The sequence below is a fragment of the Vespula vulgaris genome, chromosome 3 (genome assembly GCF_905475345.1).
Source record: "Vespula vulgaris chromosome 3, iyVesVulg1.1, whole genome shotgun sequence".
In the NCBI taxonomy this organism is placed as follows: Eukaryota; Metazoa; Arthropoda; class Insecta; order Hymenoptera; family Vespidae; genus Vespula; species Vespula vulgaris.
The window spans coordinates 1235001-1262007 of record NC_066588.1 but is presented as its reverse complement, the minus strand read 5'-3'; the positions used below and the strand labels follow the sequence as shown (position 1 = coordinate 1262007).

The 27007-nt window shown below is 31.6% G+C and overlaps 1 protein-coding gene across 1 annotated transcript in view; it reads right to left on the bottom strand.

Annotated features, from left to right (window-relative positions):
- The window catches only part of LOC127062876 (uncharacterized), a 65804-nt gene that overhangs the window by 12516 nt on the left and 26281 nt on the right, over positions 1 to 27007 (bottom strand). The window contains exons 2-3 of the mRNA XM_050991820.1: positions 1484 to 1529; positions 938 to 1105 (exon numbers count right to left, since the gene is read on the bottom strand). Of these exons, the coding sequence (XP_050847777.1) occupies positions 938 to 1105; positions 1484 to 1529 (214 nt within the window). The remainder of the gene's footprint in view (positions 1 to 937; positions 1106 to 1483; positions 1530 to 27007) is intronic.

The following is a 27007-nucleotide window of genomic DNA, read 5'->3' as shown; positions in this document are numbered from 1 at the left end:
AATAAAATAATTTATTCTATCATTGAAGAATAAAGAAAGGAACAAAAAAATCGAAAAACGATTACAGAAGAAATTATTATATAACCGGAATATTATTTCAACGAACGAAAAGAAAAAGAATTTCATTCGTCAATTTTTAATAGAATTTTAACGCGTTCCAATGGATAATCGATTATTATTTATCAATAGGGAAGAAGAATGGAGTGTTAAAAGAGAAGAGGTGTGGACGATGTTATCCTTTTCTATCTTTTTTTTCTACTTCCTTTTTTCTTCTTCTCATTTCATCATCCTTTTCTCATTTTTCTGTTTTTCTTTTTTTTTTTCTTTTTATATCACCGTCGTCCACTTTTTATCGTTCGTTGATTATCCTCTCCGAACGAAAACCGTTCACCAATTAACCATGGAAGACACCGATCTTAAAAGGAAGAACGTAAACACGCGAACGTTTGCAATTTTCTATTTTAACTCTCGTCGTTAGACTTTTTTTCATGATTTCTATCGCACGTCAGTGTTAATTGCAAAATAAGAGAAGCCGTTTACGATTCCATTGCTGCATTATAAATTTTTTTTTTCCTTTTTTTATCGGTCTGTGCGCGCATTCTATGCGTATTTTTTTTTTTGTATATATATTATAGATAAACACAGGTTGGGCCAAAACTTTTAAAGTGATTCTTTTTTTCAGATTGTAATATTTGCGTAATAGTCATACTAATTATGTTATATTATTATTTAATTACAAATCTATATATATATATATATATATATATATATATATACGTATGTATGTATTATATATAATATAATAATATATAATCGTAAAAAAGTCTCGTAAACGAACAATTGATATTTAAAATCATTTTTAATCTTAACCTTGTAGAATTCTGGTCAATTTCTAAAAGTATAGTTTAAAAATAATATTATTTCGAATGAAACATACCGCATCGTGATCACTCGCTTCGTGAGTTAAAGCTTCTCTCGTTTCATTCTGCAATGATTGTTCATCCTCCGGTCCAGATCCACTTCCTGCCCAATAATCCTCCGTTGTTTCTTCCAATGACGTTTCTTCGTTATTTCCGTCGATATTCGGATTCTCCAAACTCGTCGCCTGTTTAATAAAAAATTTCCTTTACGATTGAAGTCATATTTTATGAATTTAACAAATTTCTTTTATTTATTTATTTTTTTTTTCATCAAGAAGAAAAATATAGAGTAATTTAATTTTGTCTTAATGTTAAGAAATTAAAATTGAAAAAAAAGTTATATAAATATACATAAAATAATGTAATGATTGTCTATATGTTATAATATAAAAATTGATATAATTTAATATATACATATATATATATATATATTGTCGTAATAAAATAATATATAGAGATATATCATGCGTATAATATAATTTTAATCTTGATATAATATATAAATATATATTAATACATAATAACTTTAATAATAATAACAATATAAAATAAACGATAGTAACCTTGTAACTTGGTGTAGTTATGGTCAAGATCCATACAACGGCATACCTGAAAAAGAAAAATTTTTCATGTCATATAAAGTCTACCGATCATCTTACAAAGACATCACGACATCACAGAAATTTGTCGCGTTTACCACAAACGACTCGCGTAAAGCCACTGGATAAGATCATACTCTCTCTCTCTCTCTCTCTTTCTTTCTCTTTCTTTCTCTTTCTGTCTCATTCGCGAAAAGTTTTCTGTTCTCACGGTTTCAAAATACCACTTCGAGAGTCGTGGAAAGGCCGTCTAGGAAATAAAAAATTTTTTTTCTTTTCGTCGAGGCTACACGTACCAACATGGAGATTTCTAAGAGATGGAAGGACTACGGGATAAAATCTTTTGAAACGATAATCGGACTAGTGACATCCGTGAACCTTGACCTATACGTACGTAGGTAGATATATACATATATATATACTACTTATATATACGAAAATAGAGTAACAGATAAAAATAGTTATGCGTTATAGTCGTAGAATGTAAGCGTTGGTTCACGAGAGAGAAAGAGAGAGAGAGAGAGAGAGGAAGAAAAAAAATTAAATAAAAAAAGAATGGCAAGAGAATACTTTGGGAGCAAGAAACCCGTAAGAGAAGAAAAAACAAGTCTCTGTGGAGAAAGAGAGAGAGAGAGAGAGAGAGATGAGTCACATCATCATCTGATTGTAAGATTCCACGTAGCAGTATGCAAAGTAAAAAGATGATGATGATAATGATGATAATGATGATTATGATGACGAAGAAAAAGGTACGAAAATAAGAGCAAACGAAGATGATCTCAACTACTTGACTTATATCTATATTATACGGGGTGTCCGATTTGAATCGATTTAGAATAATATATTTAATGATTGAAAACAATATCGAAGGGATTTCGTTAGATCCATTAATAATTTTTCGAATCGTTTATATATATATATATATATTTCTTTTTTATATTGTTTTATTCCTTTATCTTTCTTTTCCTTTGTAATATTAATCCTAATACCGTCAATTATTTTTATGTGCGTTCAAAGTCGAATCAGAACACCCTATATATACGTGCTCCTCGATCTGCTTACGCGTCACGATCCTCGCCTGTCATCTTCGTTCCCGTGTAATACACAACGATTGCGTATATACCATTCTAAACCATTTATACGCGTACTCTCTCGAGTAAGTACTTACATACGTACTTACTTCCTTCTCCCACCAATTTGAAAACTTCCTTTCTTTGATCTGGCACCGACCGTTAAGCGTAATATTCCTCAGAAAGATATCTCAAATCTGATTACCAAGTATTGTAAGTATGTGTGTATATATATGTATATATATATATTTATTAATTCATTTATGTATGTATGTATGTATGTATATATACATATATATATATATATATATATCCATGCAAATTTATAGAAGTAGACATTTACTCTTTAGAAAAAAAATCTAATCATTTTCCTTCTTTTCCCTCAAATTTCAAAGTTAATATATATGTATAAAATGTGTGTAAAACATAAAAGTAGATATATTCATCGATTTAAAAATCATACTAATATTATATCCAGAATGATAACTTGTATAAAATTAATAGAAAATTATAAACAACGAATATTCCTGATGAAATGAATACCACCGAACTATTTCAACAGTCGATTATTTCTAAAAATAATGATAAAATTTGGAAGAAGAAGGATTCGAAATATAAACTGAGAAAACGAATTTACGAATTAACGAGTAACGTTGCTTCCTCTTTTTCTTTCCCTTTGTGCCTAACAAGAATAATTTCTTTTTATTCTCCATCTTCTCACGAAAACGTGTCGAAGGAAGAATGAAATAGAGTGGGGGTGGGGATGAGGGTGAATCGAAGGATGAGTGATTTTGAAGAAAAAGAAGGCAAAAAAAAAATGGGAAAACGATGTACAAAAAAGAGACAGAGAGAGAGAAAGAGAGAGAGAGAGAGGGAGTCGATAGTAATTAACGAGTGACGTTTGTTAGTCCTTCCTTCCTTTCTATTATATGATTTGTTTTTTGTTGTTGATCTCGTTAGGAATGAAAATGAGGCGCCGGGCGATTAACGGCAGTCGTTCTCGTCCCGCGAACCCATCTACACGCTTCGTCCCACGCTTGACACCTTCCGTTCTATTTACTACAGTTTCCATCCATCTCGCAAACGAACACGAACGAATAATAATTACATCGAGCAGAAGGAATTTGCCTCGGGATGTCTCTCTGTCTCTCTCTCTCTCTCTTTCTATTTCTCTTGACGTTGGTAAAGCAGAGTCAGACCACCGATTCATCGATCGCTCTACTTCTGTCTCTTTCTCTCTCTCTCTCTCTCTCTCTCTCTGTATTTCTCTGTATTTCTCTATCTTTCTCTATCTTTCTCTCTCTTTTTCTTTCCGCCTTTGCTGTTAGTAACTCCTTCCCTTGTTTTTCTTTTCGCAAACTCGTCAGTTATAATCACAGCTAATTTGTGCCGAGTAACGTTTTCCTTTCTATCCTTATTTTTCGTTCTTTCTCTATTTTTAAACTCTACCACCATTCTTTTGTCTCGTTCAGTATCGTTATGATCGTTAATATCAAGTGTCTGTCTGTCTGTCTGTCTTTCTGTCTGTCTTTCTTTTTTTTTCTTTCTTTCTGTCTGTCTGTCTGTCTTTCTGTCTTTCTTTCTGTCCGTCGTATTTCTTTCTTTCTTAATCATTATTGTCTATTTTTAAACAAGTAATTATTTTTTAACAGACGTAACTTTTTTCTCGATCGACTTTTCATTCCGTTTTATTCGGAAAAATATTGTATCTATCTTTCTCTCTCGTAGTTATCGTTAATGTCTATTTTTGGAATTATTGTTTTTTTCTATGTATGATGGTCTGTTTTGTAGATAGAATTTTTTTTTTAGATCTAATACTATTTCTTATTTGTTCCTAAAAAAAAGAAAAATTCATTACATATCATTCCATTTCATATCTTTCTGTCTCTTTTTCTCTCTTTCTCTCTCTCTCTCTCTCTCTCTCTCTCTCGATCTCTCTCTCTCGATCTCATAATTATTATCTATTTCGTGATAATTATTTCAGATAAATAAAAGAAATTCTTCTATTAATTCGTTCTATAAAAAATCATCAGACTCATATTCAAGATTCTATCCGAACGTGACCTATATGATATATAAAATACATTATATGAATTTGTTTGATTTAGAAATATAGAAGAAGAGATATGAAAAGAAGAAAACAAAATTCTTCCAAAAAAAAAAAAAAAGAAAAATGTAAATTACGTAAAAAACGTAAACAAAAATTACAACGAAAATATTTTAACGAAATTATTTTCTGTCGCGAGTTTATGGAAATAACTAAGAGTATAAAAAGAAAAGATAAAAAAAAAAAAAGAAAAAGAAAGAAAAGAAAAAGAAGAACTTATGCGTAGGCATTACGAATGGAAGGAAATGGTACTGTCCGACGTTCTTACTCGCGTGGGTTTTATAGTAAAAGCTTCACCCACGTGATCGTTTTTCCTTAGCGTGTTTGAATAAAAAAATGTCTGAATGCCTTCAGGCATCTTCTCGACTTCTCGTCTTCTCGTCTTCGTCTTCGTTTTCTTCTTCTACACGTTCGAAATCGTTGAATTATCCCGCAACGAGCATAATCATTTCGCAAGTTAGGTATTACCGCAACTGCGTGTGGTCGGAGATCATTCGATTTGATAAAATAAAGAAAAGAGAGAAGGACGATTTATTTTTTTATTTCTTTTCTTTTTTTTTTCTTCTTTTTGTTTTCAAATTTCTACGACGAGAATAATAGATCTATTATTTTCGATCGATCGAACAAAAATGTTTTCTCTTTTATTTTCTTTCTGCATGAATTTATGTTAATGATTATTAAGTCGTGTGTTAGAGTAAACAAAAGAAAGAGAGAGAAATTAAATAAATAATATTAAATAATTTAATTTAAGTTTAGATAAATATTATATACATATTTTATTAGAATAATGTAAGATCACTCATAAGTTTTTATCTTCAAAATAATTTGTGATATTTAGTATTACTTTTAATAATAGGTATCTCTGTTATTAATATCTTAATAATACAAATATATATAATATATATATAAGATAATATAATTATATAATAATATAATAATAATATATAATAATACAATTTATATATATATACACATTAATATATCATATATACATATATTATTTTTATCAATATCATAAAAAAAGAAATCCATACAAATTACAAAAATATTTCCCAACTTTAATCAGTGATGAAGCTTTTATTATCCACGACTTGTTTAGAAAAAAATTATAACCCACTGACTCTCGTTCACCTACATACGTAATTCCCGGAAATCGTCGTACGTTCTAAGAAGAAAAAAGAGAAAAAAGGAGTAGAAGAAGTAGAGGAAGAAGAAGATGAAGATGAAGATGAAGTTCGAGCGAAGGTTATTCGCATAATACATACACCGTTCTCATTCATCGTCAAAGATATCTCACGGATAAAAACAAACATGCTCGAAGCTGCTACGACTTCGGAGCTCGAACAAAAAACACTGTTTCATTGTGTGCAATATGTGTGTGTGTATCTGTGTTATCTGAATATGTGTGCGTACTTGTAATATTCTTTTGGCTTTGGTATCTCTGACCTATATTAATTCCAGGAAGCTCGGCACGGCTTTAAATAACTTTGGGATAGGTCAGTTTTCATCTTAAAGGAGAACGATCGATCGAACTATGAATACTTCGTCGTATACGACGAGAAAATCATAGAGATACAAAATAATATTTGAATTTAATATTCATTCATCGAGATATACGTAATTGAAATTTGAAACTGTTCAATGAAAAAATAAATTCGATGTCTTCTCCGAATTTCTCGTTGTTTAATTTAAATTTTTACAATTTTTTCCTTTCTACCTTTTTTTCTTCTTTTTTTTTTTAAATTTCATTTTTTAATTAACGTGCATATATTATTGTCATTAATTTTATTAATTAATTAATTTATTCTTTTTAATTATTTCTCATCTATTATATCTTTATTATTATTATTATTTATTGATTTATTTTATTCATTAATACGCGAAAGGAATGTTCTATATCTTTTTTCTTTTTATTGCGATAAAAATAAAAATCGTTCGATCGTTGTAATTAATTTACAAGGAGTTAACACTCGTCGTAAACAATTTTAATTAGTGTTACGTATTATTATTTCACGAAGCATTAATCGTAATATTCTTTTTTGTTTCTTCGTTTTTATTCTTCGAAAACAAAATTCCCAAATATGAAAACTTGGCAAATTGATTTCTGTCGTAATTATTTTTTAACGCGCCTGTTACTTCCTCTCATCTGTTTTCTTTCCTTCTCTTTTTTTTCATTTTTTTTTTTCATTTAACATTCCAACAAAATTCAGTCACGAGGGAACTAATCCATGAGTATAGTATTCGATAATTCGTAGTTTCTTGATCGTATTCGATTGGTTTCCCGGTTACTTTCGAACGATCGATCTACAATTAATCGTTTCACGGTTTATTGGCTCGATCCCGAGGGGGTCTTCCGGATTTTCTTTTTATTTAATTCTTTTTTTTTTTATTTTTTTTTTGCCTTACATTTATTTTCTACCAACCGTCGTGATTACGCGGTTTCGCTGCGGGGAAACGACGCGAATCGTTAAGTTAAAGAAGAAGAGTATAGCCTTCTTAGATACAAACGAGATCGCGATCCAAGAGCGCAAAACCCAATAGATCGTCCTCGAAACTCGTCGCTTTTCGATTCCGTTAGACACCGTCAGGCAGATAGACAATTTTTATTCGTTTATCTCCTTGAAACGATAAACAGAGAGAGAGAGAGAAAGAGAGAGAGAGGGAGGGATAGCTGCCGTTTAGCTTGAAGCTCTACGAAACGTTTTACTCTCGTAAATCACCTCGTGAATCGTTTTAGAGAACGATTATTTATTATTAAACCGATCAGACCGGCCAATCCCTACTAACGCTATTTCTTCGTCACACTTTGAGAATTTTTTACTCGAATAAACTCTCAGATCGTTCAACTACGTCTAAGAAAGTGGAAAAAAAAGTGGAATAGTACAATTTTCTACTTTATATTTTTTATAGGTGTACATATATAAATAATATATATATATATATATATATATATATATATATATATGTATGTATATGTACGAGTGTGTAATCTATTCTATGAGATTAACAGCGATGTTCAACAAAAAAAAAAAGAGAGAATAAATAAAATTTTTTTTTCAACGACGAATAATCTCGATTAAAATTATCGTTCATTATCATTGGAGTCAAAAGTATTTAAAGCGAACGATTAAAAATCAATTAGTCTTCTTTTTCTGATGACTTTGTAGGCTTACTTTTTTTTTATATTTTTTTTTTAAGTTTTTTATTCATAAAATAACAACTTTTTTGTCGACCGATCGAAACTATTGACTCATCCTATATATATGTAATTTAAAAACTCTAATAGCTCGCATAGAGCCGAAAGAAAAAAGAAGGAGAGAAAAAAAGTAAAGATACAAATTTACGAATGTATTATCCTCTTCGTTATCCCGATAATACATACATAAGAATTTTGCGAAACTACAGAACGTTCGTTTTCTCTTTGGAATGATCTTTAAAGATTCTTAAGAATCTAAGATACGGAGAGATAATCTATTTGCTATGCACTGTGGTATTCAAGATTACGCTGATTAGGAGTTAAACTTACAATTAGTAGAATTCAGTCGAGAATTATATACATGGAGAGTTAATAATTTTTTTCTCTCTCTCTCTCTTTCTCTCTCTCTCGAGCGATGCACTTTTGAATTCGAACGATCTCAACTATTCTCTTTTTTCTATCTTTTTATTTATCTCATAGATAAGTGCAAGAAAGACAGAGAGAGAGAGAGAGAGAGGAAGTATAGAACATTCATTCCCTTAGATTACGTATGCTCTCGATGCGCTATCTTCAACATGGCTATTAAAATAGAGAAAGAAAGAGAGAGAGAGAGAGAGAGAGAGAGAACATTCGCGAGTGGTTCATTCGATTGCTCGACTATGTACATCGAGAAAGACTGTGAGAAAACGTGGATAAGTCGGCACAAAGCACGAATTTCCTCGCCAGATACAAAATAACGAGCCAGGAGTGGTGGTTAACCCTTTCAAAGTCGACCTCTTAAGAGTGGCAATTTACTTATCGATGGGACATGAGAGATAGAGAGGGAGAGAGAGAGAGAGAGAGAGAGAGAGAAAGAGAGAGAGTCGGTGGACCATATCAAAATGATTCTTACAAACTTCCTTTTACACACACATATATATATATATATGTGTGTATGTATGTATGTATGCATATATTTATATGTTTATGTATGTATGTATATATCTATATGTTTATGTGTATATGTATAACTTTATTTATGTATGTATGTATGTATGTATATCTAGATAATAATACAAGAATCATATTATTATTATTATTATTATTATTATTAAAATAATTATCGTACTTAAAATAAGCAGATAAGGATTTCCAAAGAATTATTATCATTATTATTAGAATTATTATTTAATCGAGAATGTTAATATTTTTTTGTTTATAATAATTCTCAAACAATTAGTTAGTCCCATAGATATTTTATTTGATCAAACAATATCTAATGTTTGATTCATTTTTATAGAATTGATTTGCAAAACGCAAAATCATTGTTAAATATCCTCGTATGACTTTTCTCACATTGATCGTAATAGAGATATTATATTATTATTATCAGAATAATTATCGTATTTGAAATATCACAAGGTAATCATTTAATCAAAAATAATAAGATTTCTTTCAAAGTATAATAATTTGCAAGCGATTATTTTTATCAAAATTTTCATTCAATCGAACAATACCTCTAATGTTCGTTTGTTCTAATAACTTTCAAATAATCATTGTTCGTATTAAAACTTTGATTATAATCGAAAATTTATGATAACGTTTGATTTTCTCATTACTTTCTTTCTTTCATTTCACTTCATTTTATTTTATTTTATTTCATTTCATTTTATTTTATTTCATATTTTTTTTATAAAATCATTATTGAATATCCTCGTTTGACTTTTCTCACGTAGACCGTTAAAAGTCAGAAGAACTGTTACGAGAGCAATCAAGATTGTGGCACGTAATAGTACATATATATTTTTACACACACACACACACACACACACATAGATATGTAAGCACATACGTTCTAGAAGGCCGAGCCTTATGCGTTTAAAAGCTAAGATAAGCTCTTGGTTGCGATCGTTCGTGGCTAGCCTTTAACTTAACGATTAAAGTACTGGATGAATCTTAATTCGATGTTTGTGGTAAAGATCGGCCAACGTGAATCGACATTGCCGGCTATTAGAGCGTGTAATAATCTAACCGGCTGTTTATCTCGGCCCCCTTTAGTTGAATATTTCGAAGAAGAGGAAAGAAAATAAAGAAAATAGTTGCTGACAGCGGTAAACGTTTAATAATGTTCACGCTGTATATGTATCGAGAGAGAAGAGTTAGTTGTTACCTATATATAAGTTATAGTTATACATACACCGACACCTACACCTACTGACACAAACACACATACATACAAACATACATACAAACCATATATATATATATAAGGTTTGCGACATAGAATTATCCAAATCGATACTTGTAAAGTGTGTCTGAAAAGATCGATAATCAACGATGACTGTAATATATAAAGAAACTATTTATACATATACATATATATTATATATATATATATATTTGTATATATGTATATATATTCATGTATATATGTTATTATTTTACATTATGATATTAATTACTTTTCTTGCCATTAAATTAAATATAAATATAAAATGTTTGTTATTATGTATACAGAATAAGGTCCCTAAAGTTCCTAGATAATTTTCAAAATCTAATTACACACTATCCTTATTCACTAATCCTCTAAATTTTATAATTCGAGTAAAAAAGTCACGTTAGCGAACTGATCGATTCTTAATCTACTACCACCTAGAAAACTTTTTATCCAATCTTGTGCATAGCTATAATCATGGCATATTTAGAAAGAAAAAAAAATAAATAAACATTAAAAAAGGATGGTTAATGAATCAGGATGTATCGATTCGTCCGATTGCTCCGCGCTCGATATTATATCATAATTCGATCTTCGATATAAGAGTAATCATAATTTTTATTCGATCCTCAAATTTCTCCTTCTTAATCGTCACTTTTATTTTGTCCTCAAATTCCTCCATAATCCTCGATTCGATCGTTTAAATTCAATTACATACTTGTATACATTTCAATTCTATACATTATACATGGAGAGACAGAGACAGAAAAATTCTAAAATCGAGTTGATCGAGTAATCGACTCGTACGATCGACGTAGACACTATTTTTAATATATTATCGAATCCACGAATCAAATATATAAGGAAGCTTAACGGTTTAATCATTTCGCATATTTCCTCGATAAAATTGCAACTATGCCGATAAAAATGAACGGTATATCGTTTGTATGTCGACATGAAGATGATCACAGACAAATACAAGGACATACATATATATATATATATGTATGTATGTATACTATTACTATAATACGTAGTAACATCTTTTATCGTATTTCTATCTTTCTCTCGTCAATAAAGTGTCTACTCGATTTTGTGTCATCTCGATAATAAAATTCGAATACGTTAAACTCGATTTCCGAGTAACAGTTCGATCTTTTAAGCCTTCCATTAGCTTGATTTTATCATTGAAACTATTTCTATCTCTTTCTCTCTTTTTTTTTCTCTGTCTCTCTATCTCTCTCTTTCTCTCATACTTTTTCTTGCTCTTTCTTTCGTTCATTCGATCGTTTAATCTCGTTCTTTCGAGATATTATCAAGACTTTTTTCGTTCACTTTCTTGACTTTCCTTCATTTTTCTCCTTCACTCTCTCATTCTCTTTCTTTTTCACTTTCCCACTTAAAGAACACTCCACTTAACGACTTATTCTATTCCCTTATAATCTTTTATCATCACGCATATATTCTTCTTTGTTTCTTTCTTTTTTCTTTCCTTTTCTTCTTTCTTTTTTCCTTTTTGGTAAACGTTAATTTAAAACATGGCGTAGATTTATTCGCACGATTGATGAATCAAATTAAAAGAGACAGAGAAAGAGAGTATGATTGTACTATTGTGTTTCAAGCTTCTGTAGACATTTATCATCGTTTTATATATCCGTGAGCATAAGCAAAAAATAATTTAAGATAAAGTTGCAGAAAAGAGAAAGAGAGAGAGAGAGAGAGAGAGAGAGAGAGAGAACGAGGGAGATGATGCACGAACTGAGTTACCGTTCGCTTGATACGAAAGCACGATTAGGGCAACATGGCTCTCATAATAATTACTCTCTCGTTGCTATGAGTTGACCAGAATGAGGAAAGATTAAGATCGGTATGAGAAGAGAGAGAGAAAGAGAGGAAGAGAGACAGAGAAAGAAAGAGAGAAAGAGAGAGAGAAAGAGAGGAAGAGAGACAGAGAAAGAAAGAGAGAAAGAGAGAGAAAGAAAGAGAGAGAGAATTAACTCGTATTATTTATACTTTATACCTTATATCTTCATCCTGAAACTGTTTCGATTTATACATCTTCATAAAATCCAGAAGAGAGATTATCTTAACGTGTATCAACGTATGTATGTGTGTACTGTTAACTCTCATCTTTAAACTTGATCGATAGAACGAGCAGAAAATTTATCTTTCATATTAGATAAATTATTTCGTTGGATGTACGATGTCATGTTTGATTTTGTTAAGAGATCAAGAGAAAAGAAATAAAAAGATATGTACGGAATTTAGAATTTTTTATATTACAATATTTACGATTAATTCGTGATTATTATTGAAAGAGAAAGAGAGAGAGAGAGAGAGAGAGAGAGAGAGAGAGAGAGAGAGAGATAGAAAGATTCAAAAAAATTATTCATAAGATTTATCACAACTTGATATAAAACGAAAAGAGAAGCTTAAAAAATGTTATGTTTCATCCCAATATCATAAACTTCATTGTTAATATTTCCAATTAATTTATCATTTGAAAAATAATTATTGAAAAAGAGAAAGAGAGAGAAGAGGAGAGAAAGACCCTAAAAAAATTATTCATCAAAAATTTTCTTCCATCTCACGCTCGATTAGAAAAAAAAAAAAAAAGAAAAGAGAGTGAACGAACGAACAAGCATATTTTATATTCCATCCGAATTCATAAATTTTAATGAAGTTTCTAATTAATTCTAAAGAAAAAAAAAAGAAAAATTGAGAAATAATTATTGAAAGAGAAAGAAAGAGAGAGAGAGAGAGAGAGAGAGAGAGAGAGAGAGAGAGAGAGAGAGAGAGCGAGAGAAAGAAAGGGAAAGAAAAAAAGACAGAAAAAAAGAAAGAAAGAGAATGAGTGAGCGAATGAGTGAGCGAATGAGTGAGCGAATGAGCAAATGAGCGAGTGAGACTCAAAAAAGAAACATTCGTGGGACTAAAAGAGAAATGAAAAGCTGTCAAGCTCCTAGGAAGAAAATCGATCTTCTTGTCCAAAGTTAAGAGTATCTACGTATTTCCTAGCCCTCGTTGGTTAACGTCGTCGCATCTTAATGGTCGTTAACATCAAGGTGCATAGATCGGTCTCTTAATAGAAGGAGCAAGAGGACTAACGAGCTCTTTGCGATGAGCGCGAGGCATCCTCGCGGTGCTTCCTTTAAAAAATAATTCGTATTATCGTTCCTTTCCGTTCCGCGATACGCCCACGATGCATTCGAAGCTCGCAACAGGAATAATTACAGTAAAACATGGAGATACAATGGGGGAGGACAATGTATGTTATCCACGTCTCACGGTCGTCGTTAACATACACATAGAAGTGTATACATAGATAGACCTTGTACAGTATTAACATGAACGTAATAGATCGTCTACTGAAAATCCAACGAAAGATCGCGAGTACGAATACGTCACGTCCGGGAATCGTTTCTACTAAAGGAAGAGAAAGATAGAAAGAGAGACAGAGAGAGAGAGAGAGAGAGAGAAAGATAGAGAGAGAAGAGAAAAAAAATAAAGGGCGAAGTTTCTAAGATCGTCGGTTTCATAAAACGAGAGTACGTGCGTCCAAGAGCATCCCGTTGCTTTTAGTTACACATTTGAGAGAATATCATAACACGAGAAAATGTCTATGCACGTATACACGTGCATACATTTTATGTAGACGTATATATATTCGTATAATACACGCGTAGACGATATCCACTCGGACTTCCCGTGTCATTCGATTTCTACTCGTTTTACAAACGAGAAGCAAATCAACGTCTTCCTGTTAGTCGAACGAGATAGTCGTTGTGGAAATTTCTTTTGGTATGTCAATTACTATAAGCTCTATCTATCTATATCTATATCTGTATCTATGTCTATCTTCGTCCTTTATTAAAGATAGGAAGGAGATAGAGAAGAGCACGCGACGATCGTATAATTCTACGAAGGGAAGGAGTCTAACGAGCAAAAGTGATGCTCGAATCGTACAAGAAACATCTAGGATCGCCGTTTCTTTTTCTTTTTTTCCTTTTTTTCCTTCTGCTTCTTCTTCTTCAATCAAAACGATTAGAAAAACGTGTATGATCCAAGGTTGATTACGACCCATTAGGAAGTGACGCGCTATATCTGTATGCTATGCGATAAATTGATCCTGTCTCCGCTTTTTTTTCCATCCCTCTTCCCTTCGACATTATAACTATACGATTATTATTTTATATCACGATTCTGTATATCTATTCGTTCCTTTTTTTTTCAATTACCACAAGACACTATAGTACCTCTATGAGATACTGTCCTATGAGAATGAATGATGAAAAAGAAAAGAAAAGAAATAAATAAGTAAATACAAGCAGTTAAATAAAGATAAAAGAAAAATGGAGAAAAATCATAGAGAGAAAAGGAAACAACGAATTAGAAAATTGTTTTTTTTTTTTACGAGTTCCATCTCCTTCTCTCTCTTTCTCTCTCTCTCTCTTGCTCACACACACACACACACATACATACATATGCACATGAGTGTAAATGGAGCGACGACGAACCGCAAGAAACGGACTAGTCGGTTCTCGAACGATAATTATCGCGACCGTCGATTCGATCGGTCGAACGTTCGAAACCGTTGCCCTCGATATAATAACGATCTTATATACTTAGTATAACATCGCGTGGAATTCGAGAGTAACGATTATTTTCGTTCGTTGAGAAAGATTCTCTCTCCTCCCTCTCTCTCTCTCTTTTTCTCTCTTTCTCTTTATCCGCGCTTCTTCTTATTCACCTCTTCCTTCTCTTTTTTCTTTTCCTCCTCCACTTCCTCCTCCTCCTCCTCCTCCTCCTCCCTTCTCCTCCTTCTTCTTCTTCTTCTTCTTCTTCTTCGATAATAAATCTACTTGCCGGACACCCCGAAGACTGCCACGTCTTGAGCACATAAAAAAGAGAAAGAGAGATAGAGATAGAAAATGTTTGGTCACGCGTCGTTGCAAGCTGTTGAAACGGTAGCAATCGAGAAGAACCGCTTCTCTCTCTCTCTCTCTCTCTCTCTCTCTCTCTTTTTCTCTCTTTCTCTCTCTTTATATGTATGTATATATATCTTTCTTGCTTAGGTGCTGCTACCCTTGACGATTTACATATTGAAATTTTCCAATTTTTCTCGTGTACCGTTTATCCGTTACGTTTCCGCAGCCTCTCTTCTCTCCAGAGATCGTTTTAAATTCATCCGCGGACGTCGAGCCAACAACGAATTTCTATTCTACCGGATCGATCGGAAAAGGCGGAAGTCGTATGTGTTTATAGTCGCCATCGTGTATGTGTAAGTATGTGTATGAAGAGAAGAGAATCGTGTCGTTAAAATTCTAATCCTTTCTAAGGTCTCCCTCGTAGTAATGTACGTACGTAAGTATATATGTATGTACATAGATGTATAGTGAACGTTACGGTTTAGCAACCGTCGACGTTTTTAATCTAAAAGAATTAAATTAACATCGTTTGTATTAAATAATGGATATATGTTTATCTCTAAAGCGACTATTGAAATTACTTTCTACAGGAATTTATATTGGTATCATTAGAAATTAAAAGATTTATTTTATATATATATAAAATTTATATATTATATATATAATTTATATATATATAATGTACATAATATAATTTCTATATATAATACATATATAATATAATTTTCTAATATTTATATTGGTATCATATATATATATATATATATATATATATATATATATATATATATATGGATATTTCGACGCTTAGTTTTTCGTATTAAACAGGAAAAATTTAACATTTTTTTTTCTTTGAAATTATAAATATTATTATTAGATCGTAATGAATTTTTGCTTTCTTAATCATCAATTTATCATCGCTATTTTTTTTTTTTTATACATTATATCTACGTTACGTTTAACATTGTCACGTGTGAATTCGTATCTTCATTTCCGTTTCCATTTTCATGTATTAGATTAGCAGAAACTTATCGCATTTTCGTTCTACCAGTAACGACTTCATTATCTACATATTCATATCGCTTAAACGAGCTGTGTTAATCAGTAATGACTAGACGAGATTAGTATTTTCAGGACGATCTATTTTAGTATCTCTCGTCCTGTTATTATACTCATATTTCAAATGTTACGAGCATGTAAATATTGTAATTATTGTAAATCATGCTGACTAATCCTCTACCGTGCAAATTATCGAATTATCGATCTATCTATCCACCTTGAGATTCTCTTCTATTATAATCGTAAATGAAAATAAAAAAAGGAAGAAGAAGAAAAAGAAAAAGAAGAAAGATTATATAACTATCTCCTGTCTTCTTGGGAAACAATTACAAAAACAATCGAATTTATTGATCGTCGATACTTAGCAAAAACGATTCCATAAAATTACGTATAATATGAAGTATCGTGTGATCATCGTGCTATTACGATTATTGTTATTTATATTATATCCTTGACTCGGCATTATTTCGTTCCAATGGTTGAACTTTTGTCACATTCTACGATTAGAAAAAAAGAAAAAAAGATTAAAAACCCTCATCCTCTCCTTTACGATCCTATCAATTGTATTAAAAATACTATCTTATCTCGTTCAAATTTTTCGTCCTGATTTCAAGAAAATAAATGTACCCTTACACTTGTAAATTACTAGAATAGGAATGCGTAGATAATATCTAACAACACGGATATGCGCATAATCCTGACGGTCATTAAACTGAACGCGTTTATTGTATTTATCTGTAGAGTAAATAAACTTTTTCAAATAGGACACGTGCCCAAGTTTTATTTTGTAAACAGGAAACTTCCTCTAGTATTTGTCCTTCGCGTGTTAGCTATATTTTTACGCTTCGTAGGACTCGAGTATTCTTCAACTGAGACGCTAAATGAAAAGAAAAAGAATAAAAAAGAATAAAAAAAAGAAAAAGAACGAAAAAAGAAAGGAACGTTGCGGAAGAAGGAGAAGGAAGTGGGGGAGGCATGGTAGAATTTTTTATTTGAAAAGGATAGAAAGAGAAATAGAGAAAGACAGAAAGACAGAAAGAGAGAGAGAGAGAGAGAGAGAAAGAAGAATCTATCTCGTCGTCGGTGCAAATCGATGAGGCGTCTCCATACCGTTAGAAAAGCGTGCCTCTTATTGCGATCGTGTACACCTGCGAGTCAATCGAGGTCGTTAAACGCAAAATCGCAACCCCATAACATTTGAATCGAGATTCTTAAATATCGAACGAGAGAGTGAGAGAATGTCATCTTTATTATCGTTCACGTAGAAAATTCGAATAGAAATGCTATGAAAATAATTAAATACTAATTATGAAAATAATCCAAAATGTATATAACGATAAGAGTACTTGCGTACAATTCTCGAAATAGATAAATATTATCTTCGAAAAACGAAAAAAAAATTATATATATGTGTGTGTGTGTGTGTGTGCATACGTATATATGTATATATGAAGTAATAAATTATATAGAATTAACTGTTACACGATTAATTTATTACTCTATAATATAATACCTGCGAAGTATAATTACGTGCAGCATAGAATACAATTAAATAAATAGAAATACAATTCATACCTTTTTTCTCTGTCTCTCTTTTGATCTATTCTTTCCTTCTCTCTACACCTTTCTTCTTCCTTGAACTTACTACGTACGTATGTACATATATACGTAAAGCTACGTACATAATTTTACCGTTTCTAGGCCATAGAAATAACGTACGCAAATTATGCGATTCCTACTTGTATTTAAGCGAGAGTACGAAAGAAAGAGAGAAAGAGAGAGAGAAAGAGAGAGAGAGAGAGAGAGAGAGAGAGAAATAAAGATAGATACAGAGAGCGTGCACCGGTTTTGTGGAATCGCAATGGTCGTATATGTACATATATATGTATATATACATATATATATATACATATGTACATAGGTGCTACACATACATATATACAAGTGATCGCAGCGGAAGCTCCAAAGGAATGGTTTCTTCGAGGAATCGTAAATTTCTCTTTACGCTCTAAAGAAGAGGAGAGAAAAAAAACGAAAGAGAGAGAGAGAAAGAGAGAGAGAGAGAGAGAGAGAGAGAGAAAGAGAGATAGAGAGAGAAAGAATGCTTCGAACTCAGCTGATTTATTGCTGCTCTCGACGACGACGACGACAACGATGGCGCGTGCCGCACTCATCTTTTCTCCTTTGCTCTTCGTACCATCTTCTATTCGAAATAAGTATGTGTATCTGTCACTCCGTATGTGTACATGTTCACGCTTGTATTTGTGCACGTGTATGCGTTGACACACGCGATAAGGGGCTACAAGAGGAATGCGTGCACTCGGTATTAAACTCATTTATTAAATCAAATCCTCTGATATTTAGTCGTTAAAAATCGAAAAATATCAATCGATATTATCTTATCGATTTCATTTAATCGATACAACTTGTACGATAAATTTATAACATTCGCCAATAAGATCGATCTAATTTTTAATTTTAATGATGGATCGAGGATGAGGGGGTATGGAAATAAATGAATGAATACAAAAATAAATAAATAAATAAGTAAATAAAAAGCCTTTCTCACGTACGATTTTCTCACTAAATAGAAATTTAGAATTTTCTCTAAGACGAACATTTGAAAAATTCACGATTTGTATGTAACTTTCCTATTCGGAAATAAATAGGATGATCAAATGCATCTACGAGATGCGTGTTTTATTGACACGTCTTTGAAACAACTTTGAAAAAGAAAAGAAAAAAGAAATCAGACGACTAGAAGTTAGATGATCGTCTAAGCGGTCTAATCGATTTCAATTAATCTCGCGGTCATGTACGATAAATTGAATCGAAATGGTAATACAGATTGGTCTTTTCAAACGTCGAGATTAGAAGATGGGGGCCGGTCGAGCGATAGGGGGTAGAGAATCGGGGTAGGTCGGAAAGGATGATAAATCCGTTTTCTCGTTCGTTGGATTTCTCCTAAGATTGTAAATTCTCAAGTGAAATTTCCTTTTTTTTTCTCCCTCTCTCCTTTTCCCTCCTCTCGTATTTTTCCAGGTTTTTTTCTTTACCTTCCGTTTCTTTTCGTTTCTTTATTTTCCCTTTAAAAGACCGTGAATTAAGTGGTCGATGAGTTATTGTACCAGTCGGACTCGTCGATCAACACGAATGGATCGTCCTTCGCGTACTCGGATATAATTTCTTAGAGAGGCTTGGCCATTAGGCAAATAGACTCTCTCTGCAGGAGTCGATCCCGCTGCGATTCGATTACGAAGACTCTTTCGTGCTAAGAATTATACGAGATAGAGATAGAGATAGAAATAAAGAAAGAGAGACAGAGAGAGAAAGAGAGTTCAAGGTTTCCTTCGTCGTTCGAGAAAAGGAAATATCCGGCTTTGAACTTTTCAAGATTGAGCAACATAAAGAAAAACATTCAAACGGCAGGTGTCTCTTCATTATTGTACGATATTGGTCGTTCTGGTCCTTGATCCGATTCGTCTAAAGAGTTATGGACTCGTTATTCGTCCCTCTCTTTCTTTTCCTTTTTCTCTATCTCTCTTTTGTTTCTTTTTTCGCTTTTTTATCCTGACGACTCAATCCTGTTGAACACGAGAAATAGAACGTCCCGTTGTAATATATAACTGTATAAGCCTCGATAAAACTCCTTTGAATATTTTCAAATTTTATTTAAGCTGTTTATCACTAATTTTTAACGACCGAACGTTTCACGTCCATCATAAAATCACCGTTGAGGCGTTTTACAAAAAAAAAAAAAAAAAGAAAAGAAAAAAGAAAAGAAAAAAGAAGGGAAAAAGAAGGAGAGAAGAGAAAAGAAACAAATGTAGATAAGTTATGCAAAGGAGATAATTGCCCATAAAGAAGTCGACGAAACGTTGATTACTATTATTTTTTATTGAAATTATTTGTTTTCATTAAATTGATAAAATGAAGTTTTCATTAAAATCATTTGTCAAGTATCTACGTTATCTATATTAGATAATATATATTGTTTATTATTAACGTTTCGTCATAATGAATTTATTTGATTAATTTAAAAAAATAAGATGGATCTCTTGGAGAACAAAAACAATGATTTCAAAGAATGAACAAAATCGAATTTGATACATAGATCCGCATTTGTGACACCAATTCAATCGTGACTCTTTTTCTTTTTCTTTTCTTTGTTCTTTTTTCATTTTTGTTTTTCATTTTTCTAAAAGAAAACCTCCTCTCTCGCGGTCTCCTCTTTTCTGTCGCACTCAAAGCCTCAACGAGCAATAGGATGTCCGATGATACGTTCCAGGGACTGGTCGTAAAATGATCCTCCTAACCGCGGGCTAGTTTAACTGGGTAACGGGTAGCAGACGCTAAACGAAGTCGTCATCCTGTGCGAGTCCTGAAAACTTCGTGGAATAATCAGGATATCCAACAAAGACAGATAAACATGTACGTATACGTCTGTAGTTATTATTATTTTTTTTTACTAGATGATAAATGATAAGAAAGGAAATGAATTTTTAATGTCGAAACGAAGTATCCCTTTTTCTCTTTTTTTTTTTTCCTTTTTTTTCTCTAATAAAATTCGATCGAGTATTCATCATCTGTGTTTTTGAATCTTTCTATAAAACATATCGATCGAAAGACAGGATGTGCAATGAAGACGTATATCATCCGATATTATTTTTTTAGTCGACGATAAAAAAAGATTTATCTTTTATTTCGAAACGAAATCTCTCTCCCTCTCTCTCTCTCTCTCTCTCTGTCTCTCTCTTTCTCTGTTAGATAGATGGTGTCTCTTGATATTATTTTTTTCGTCGACAATAAAAAAAAAATTTCTTTTATATCGAAACGAAATCTCTCTTTCTTTATATTAAAATTTAAATAGATAACAATTGTAATAAAAAAATATCGATAGAAAAACAGAATGTGCAACGAAGATGAATAGACGTATGTTCCTCGATATTACTTTTTTAGTAGACGATAAAAAAAAATTTCTTTTATTTCAAAATGAAATCTCCCTCTCTCTCTCTCTCTCTCTCTCTCTCTCTCTCTCTCTCTCTCTCTCTCTCGTTTCGATTCATTAAAATTTCAATAAACAACATTGATACTTTTTAATGAAAAATAATCGACCAATAGATACGACTTCGTTCGAATTAGATATTTATTTATGAAGAAGGAAGAGTATTACGAAGATGGTCCTCTTGAAAATGATCTTAAACTTATATCCCGTAGTAACGACTATGTATTTTTGACTTGTTTACAAGTCGTCACGCATCGTCGAATTTCAAGGCGCGGTACCACAGCGTATTCCTAGCTTAACGTCGTAAATCTTCGCGGATATAATAAAACTCTGATCGCTACCGTGGAATTTATTCGCTTGGATCCTCAAGATCTTTCTCTTTGCTTCTAGATTAATTTCCATCCGGACTCGAAACCATTTCAATCCCTCCCTTATTCCTCTCTCTCTCTCTCTCTCTCTCTCTCCCTCTCTCTTTCTTTCTTTTCGAGATAATCCGATCCGGTTTCGATTTTGATCCAACTTAGCAATCCCTTTTGAATTTACTTTCAGACCACTAGGAGACACGCTATGCCACGAGAAACAGATTTCAATTCAGTCAAACAGTAATTTCAATCTCTCTCTCTCTCTCTCTCTCTCTCTCTCTCTTTTCTTCGACGTGTTTAAAATTTTTCTCTATGTATCTATCTTTCTCTCTTTTTCTTTGGACGAAGTCGAACGAGTGCAATCCACTTTAAAGTTAATCTAATATGACCTCGGTCCGCAGAAACGATTTGATTCGGAATCATCAACGATCTAAACGACGGGGTGTGACGAAGGAAACCGGTCTATGGATTGCGAGAAGAAAGACAGAAATATCTCTCTCTCATTCTCTCTCTTTCTTTCTCTTTGTTGACGTTGTTTATCTATCACCTATACGCATATGTACACACGTATAACAAAACAATAAGACATATAGAAGAGCACATCAAATTAAATTTATGTTCATTCGAATTTATATTAAGTTTCGAATTACACGAAATCGTATTAAAAGAGTTGAATTAAAAAACTTTTCATTTTCCTCTTTCTCTCTCTCTCTCTCTCTCTCTGTTTCTATCTGTCTCTATTAATATAGCATATCTATACGCACATACATAGATATATAAAAGAAAAAAAAAGAAAAGAAAAAAACAGATGAGCCAATGAAATCAACAATTTCGTTGACTCTAAACATTCAGATAACGCAAAGTTCGAAGAAAAAAGAAAAAAATAGATGAATATTAGATGAATATTATTACACAAAAAGAAAATGAGAAACGGATGAAAGAATATATACATCTATATTAATTCGTATGACTTATCGATGGATATAAAAGAAGATGCATGAAAAATATATTATAAGCTTTTATTAAAACTATTATTTCAGTTAAATAATATATTATAAAAATATATATCCAGATAACATATTTCCTCTAAACAACGGAAGATCGATAGATCAAGATAAGTTGCAAAGATTTTATCTAATATAAAAATGCAATAGCTCACTCTCTCTCTCTCTCTCTCTCTCTCTCTCTCTTTCTTTCTCTTTCTCTCTTTCTCTTTCGAATCGATATCACAGTGTAAGGATATCGATGAGACGACAGAAATCGCATCGCGTTAACGCGTTTCGCCTAACGAACCGTTATCACGGCCGAGGACGAGCCTCGCGGCCATCTGCTCGCATCTCTCGCATCTTTTGCATCCGTTTGCATCCGCCTGCATCTTCGTGCATCCTCGTGCATCTCTTTCTCCCTCTCTCTTTCTCTCTCTCTCTCTCTCTCTCTCTCTCTCTATCTCTATCTCTATATCTCTCTCTTTTTCTCTCCTTCTCTCACCGATAATCCCGTCGTACTTTTATCCGGTCTAACCAAGTTTCTACCATGGCAAATCGTAGAAGCGTAGACGTACGCAAATTGCCAGCTGAATGATCGCGAACGATGTTCGGTGCTTCGACTATCGTAAAACTCGCAAAACTTCAATACTCGCTTTTCGTAAACCGCATTCTCGTTATCATATTATTTTCTTCGACTTTTATAAAAAGGATTCGAATTTTAATACGAAGGATCTCATACTACGACTATTTCGTACTACGAATATTTTTTTCTGAAGAAAATTATTTTCTTTTTAATTCCTCGTTTTTTTTTTGTCTTGTTCAATAATAATAAGATCGTTAAACTATCTTTCTTGTTATTTTACTTTATTCCTATAACAAATTTAAGATCGAATTTATAACGTTATTTCAAGAACATTTCACGCTTACGAATAAGTTTTACGTATGAAGTTATAGAAATGAAAAATATTAGGATATATTTATATTTCGTATACGATTTTTATAAAGGCGTGTTATCTTTTGTTTATCTACAGTAAGATCGTTATTAATTAATGTTTCCTGTACTCTTGTAGTAAATTTCTGATTGTAAAATTTATTGTAGAATGCAATTCAATAAAATGTAGAATGCATTTCAAATATTTTATACATATTATGTATACATAATATATACATATATAGTTTCATCAATATTTAAAATACACACACACACATATATATATATATATAATATTATAATAAATAAAACAAAAATATAAATGATTTGAAAAATTCTCTAAGAATACACAGATACACAAACTTTGTTATACGTGTTACATATAAAGTCATAAGTAAATGTTATTAGATACCTAATGACCTCGTTTCCAAGATCATGCATACGTGACAAATGGGCGAGGCATTAACCAACGGTTTATAAATGAACACATCAGACTTTAAACGTCTAAGCTTTAATTCTCTTTCTCCCTTTCTCTCTCTCTCTCTTATTCACTCAGTCATTTAAAATGTAGAAAATTTATTGATCCGCCAAAGACGGAAATATCGACGATGAAAATATCGATCGTGATCAATAAGGAGGAAAGGAAGGATCGTCGAATAGGAATTTGTGAGAGGAACGTTATAACGGCAAGACAGAGAATTCTAGTACCTACTAGCGGGATCGGCGTGCTCGACAGAGCAAGAAAAAGCCTTCTTAATTCTAAGTTTTGCCATTCGACGACCTACGATTCCCCATTCCAATAACGAGTCGCGTGAAAATAATTTTTATTAACGTGACTGTAACTTCTCTTTTTTTCTCTTTCTTTTCTCTCGTTTCTCTCATTATTTCTATTGCATGGACAGCGCATCTTTCAAGGTCGTTCAACGTCCTCGTCGATTTTATACTCCGACATTGTACTATAGATATACGTATTTACGTCTGATATCAAATTATCGATCAGAGATTCTTTATCGATCGAGATTCTTCAAAATATTTTAGGAAATACGTATCTATATTAATTTTTTGTTTTATTTAATTTAATTATTATAATAGATATATAGCAGGTATAAGTATACATGATTTTTATGTAGACGTTTGTACCATCGTCGAACTTTTCAATCGAATTTTGGCATCGATCGAAATCTCGAAAATAATTTCGTTTTTAAAGTATCTATTTATCTTTGATATATTTTTAAATTTAATTATTGCAACGAATGCGTAACTTTCATAAAGAGATATAGATGGTAATACGTGAAATCTCGGAATCGCTAATCGATTTATCATCGATCGAGATCTCGAAAATATTTTTACAATTTTTATTATAAAATTTGCATAGCTTGTTCTTAGGCGAAAGAATATCTTAGATTTCAACGATCCATCGATCAATATTATATATACCAGATAATTTTTCCAAAGCTGTCGAGTTCGTTTCAGCGAACATGAAAGTTAATTAACTTCTTCTTTTTTTCCCTTGCTCTTTTTCTATTATATATTTTTCTTTTTTTGCAAAGTCACTTAAGGAAGAAGTTTCGTAGAAGCTAATAATCGGCACGAGTTTAAAGGGAAAACTCGCGAGGGTCGAGAGGCCCGTAAATCATAGCGTGGGGAAACAAGGAAAGAAAGAATGGTAAAGAGAGAAAAAGAGAGAACAAGAGAGAGAGAAAGACAGAGAGAGAGAGAGAGAGAGAGGAAGAAAGAGATGAATAGACAAAGAAAGACTTATACGAGCGTTTAATTAGAAGTTAGGTGCAAAGTACAAGAGGCGTGTTACACTTTAAGCATCCGTTCTATTTCAAGGAACGCTTATCTTTCCGCACGCTTCGAGCTACGATTAGAGATAGAAAAGAAGAAGGAAAAGAAGGAGAAGAAAGAGAGAGAGAGAGAGAGAGAGAGAGAGAGAGAGAGAGAGAAGAGCCGCATATTTACTTGGTCGCATGACCGTTCAAGAAATTTAATACCGAGCGATCAACCGCAACGACGAGGAAACGAGGCGACGCGGAAGAACAATAGGCCTCCGTTACGTACTCTCACATATTAATGTAAACACTATATACGTACGTATCTACGTTCCACGTGTATTTTATTATTAGAGTAGTTATATACAAACAAGTGACAAGTCTATTAAAATTATATCGATGAAAATGACGACGTTAATATTTCCAATCATTCACGTATGTCTACGTTTGTAATTTTCTTGTTATTTATAGAATTTAAATAATATTATATAAGTATATATATGTTAAAGTATACATGTTAAAGTAGTATAAAAGATATAGTAACTAAGATATATATAATACGTATATATATATATATATATATATATATATATATATATATATAATACGTAAAGAAAATGAGAAGTAAAAGTTTCATTGGATATAATGACCAACGTTAATGTTTCTTTAAAAGCAAGTTTCCTATTATATATTGAATTTATATATTTTATATATCTATGTCTATATAAGAAAAATGGTAGATCAATTAAAAATTTTACCCAACGAAAATGATCGATATTAATATATCCGATAATTCGTAAATACATATCAACATTTATTATTTTTCTTTACGCATTTAATATTCAATTATTCGAATATAGTTTATTTATTAGAAATAGTACTTACGTTTAGTTTTCTTTGGGGAAAATTCCTAGCTTAGATCACTTTCAACTTTAGTCACCATTAATTCAGCTATCTTTCTCTCTCCCTCTATATATATATATATATATATATATATATATATATATATTAACCTAAAGACCCGACAGAACTATGCGACTATCCTTCGAGACTGCCTTAGAGACACTGACATAATGTGTTTCCTTTAAAAGGAACATAAGGTCGTTCGAAGGGCGTTGTCTTTCAATTCTCGACGTGTCCTTTATCAAGACACTCGTTATTTATCGCTTCGTTATTATTATTTATTTACCTTCTTCCTGTAACGTTAATGGATCCTTAATGTTTAGAGAAGAAATAAATGTATAGTATTAAAAGGATCTATGTACAAGTTATAATGGATGTTTGCGAATTAATTCTTAATTAGTAATCATTATTTTTATATTTCTGTATCATTTATTATTATTATTATTATTATTATTATTATTATTTATTATTTTATTATATTATTAATACATTTTACAATTACAATTATAATTATTAATATCACTTTATTATTAATATTTTAATTATCATTATTAATTATCATTTTATTTTCTTTTTTATTATTATTTTATATATTTTCTAAAGATGGAATATACGAACGATCAGATAAATCTCTTTTTATAACATTTTTATTATATTTCTTTAAAAACAAAGATTATTTCGACTCTTTCTCTCTCTCTCTCTTACATATATATTTCTCTCTCTTTCTCCCTTTATTATTCCATTATCAATATTTTTATTATTATCATTTTATTATTTTATTATCATTATTTTATACACTTTTTAAAGATGGAATATACGAACGATCAGATAAATCTCATTTTATAATATTTCCATTGTATTTCTTTAAAAACGAAAATTATTTCGACTCTTTCTCTCTCTCTCTCTCTCTCTCTCTCTCTTTCTCCCTTATATATATATATATTTCTTTCTCTTTTCCTCTTTTGACAAGAT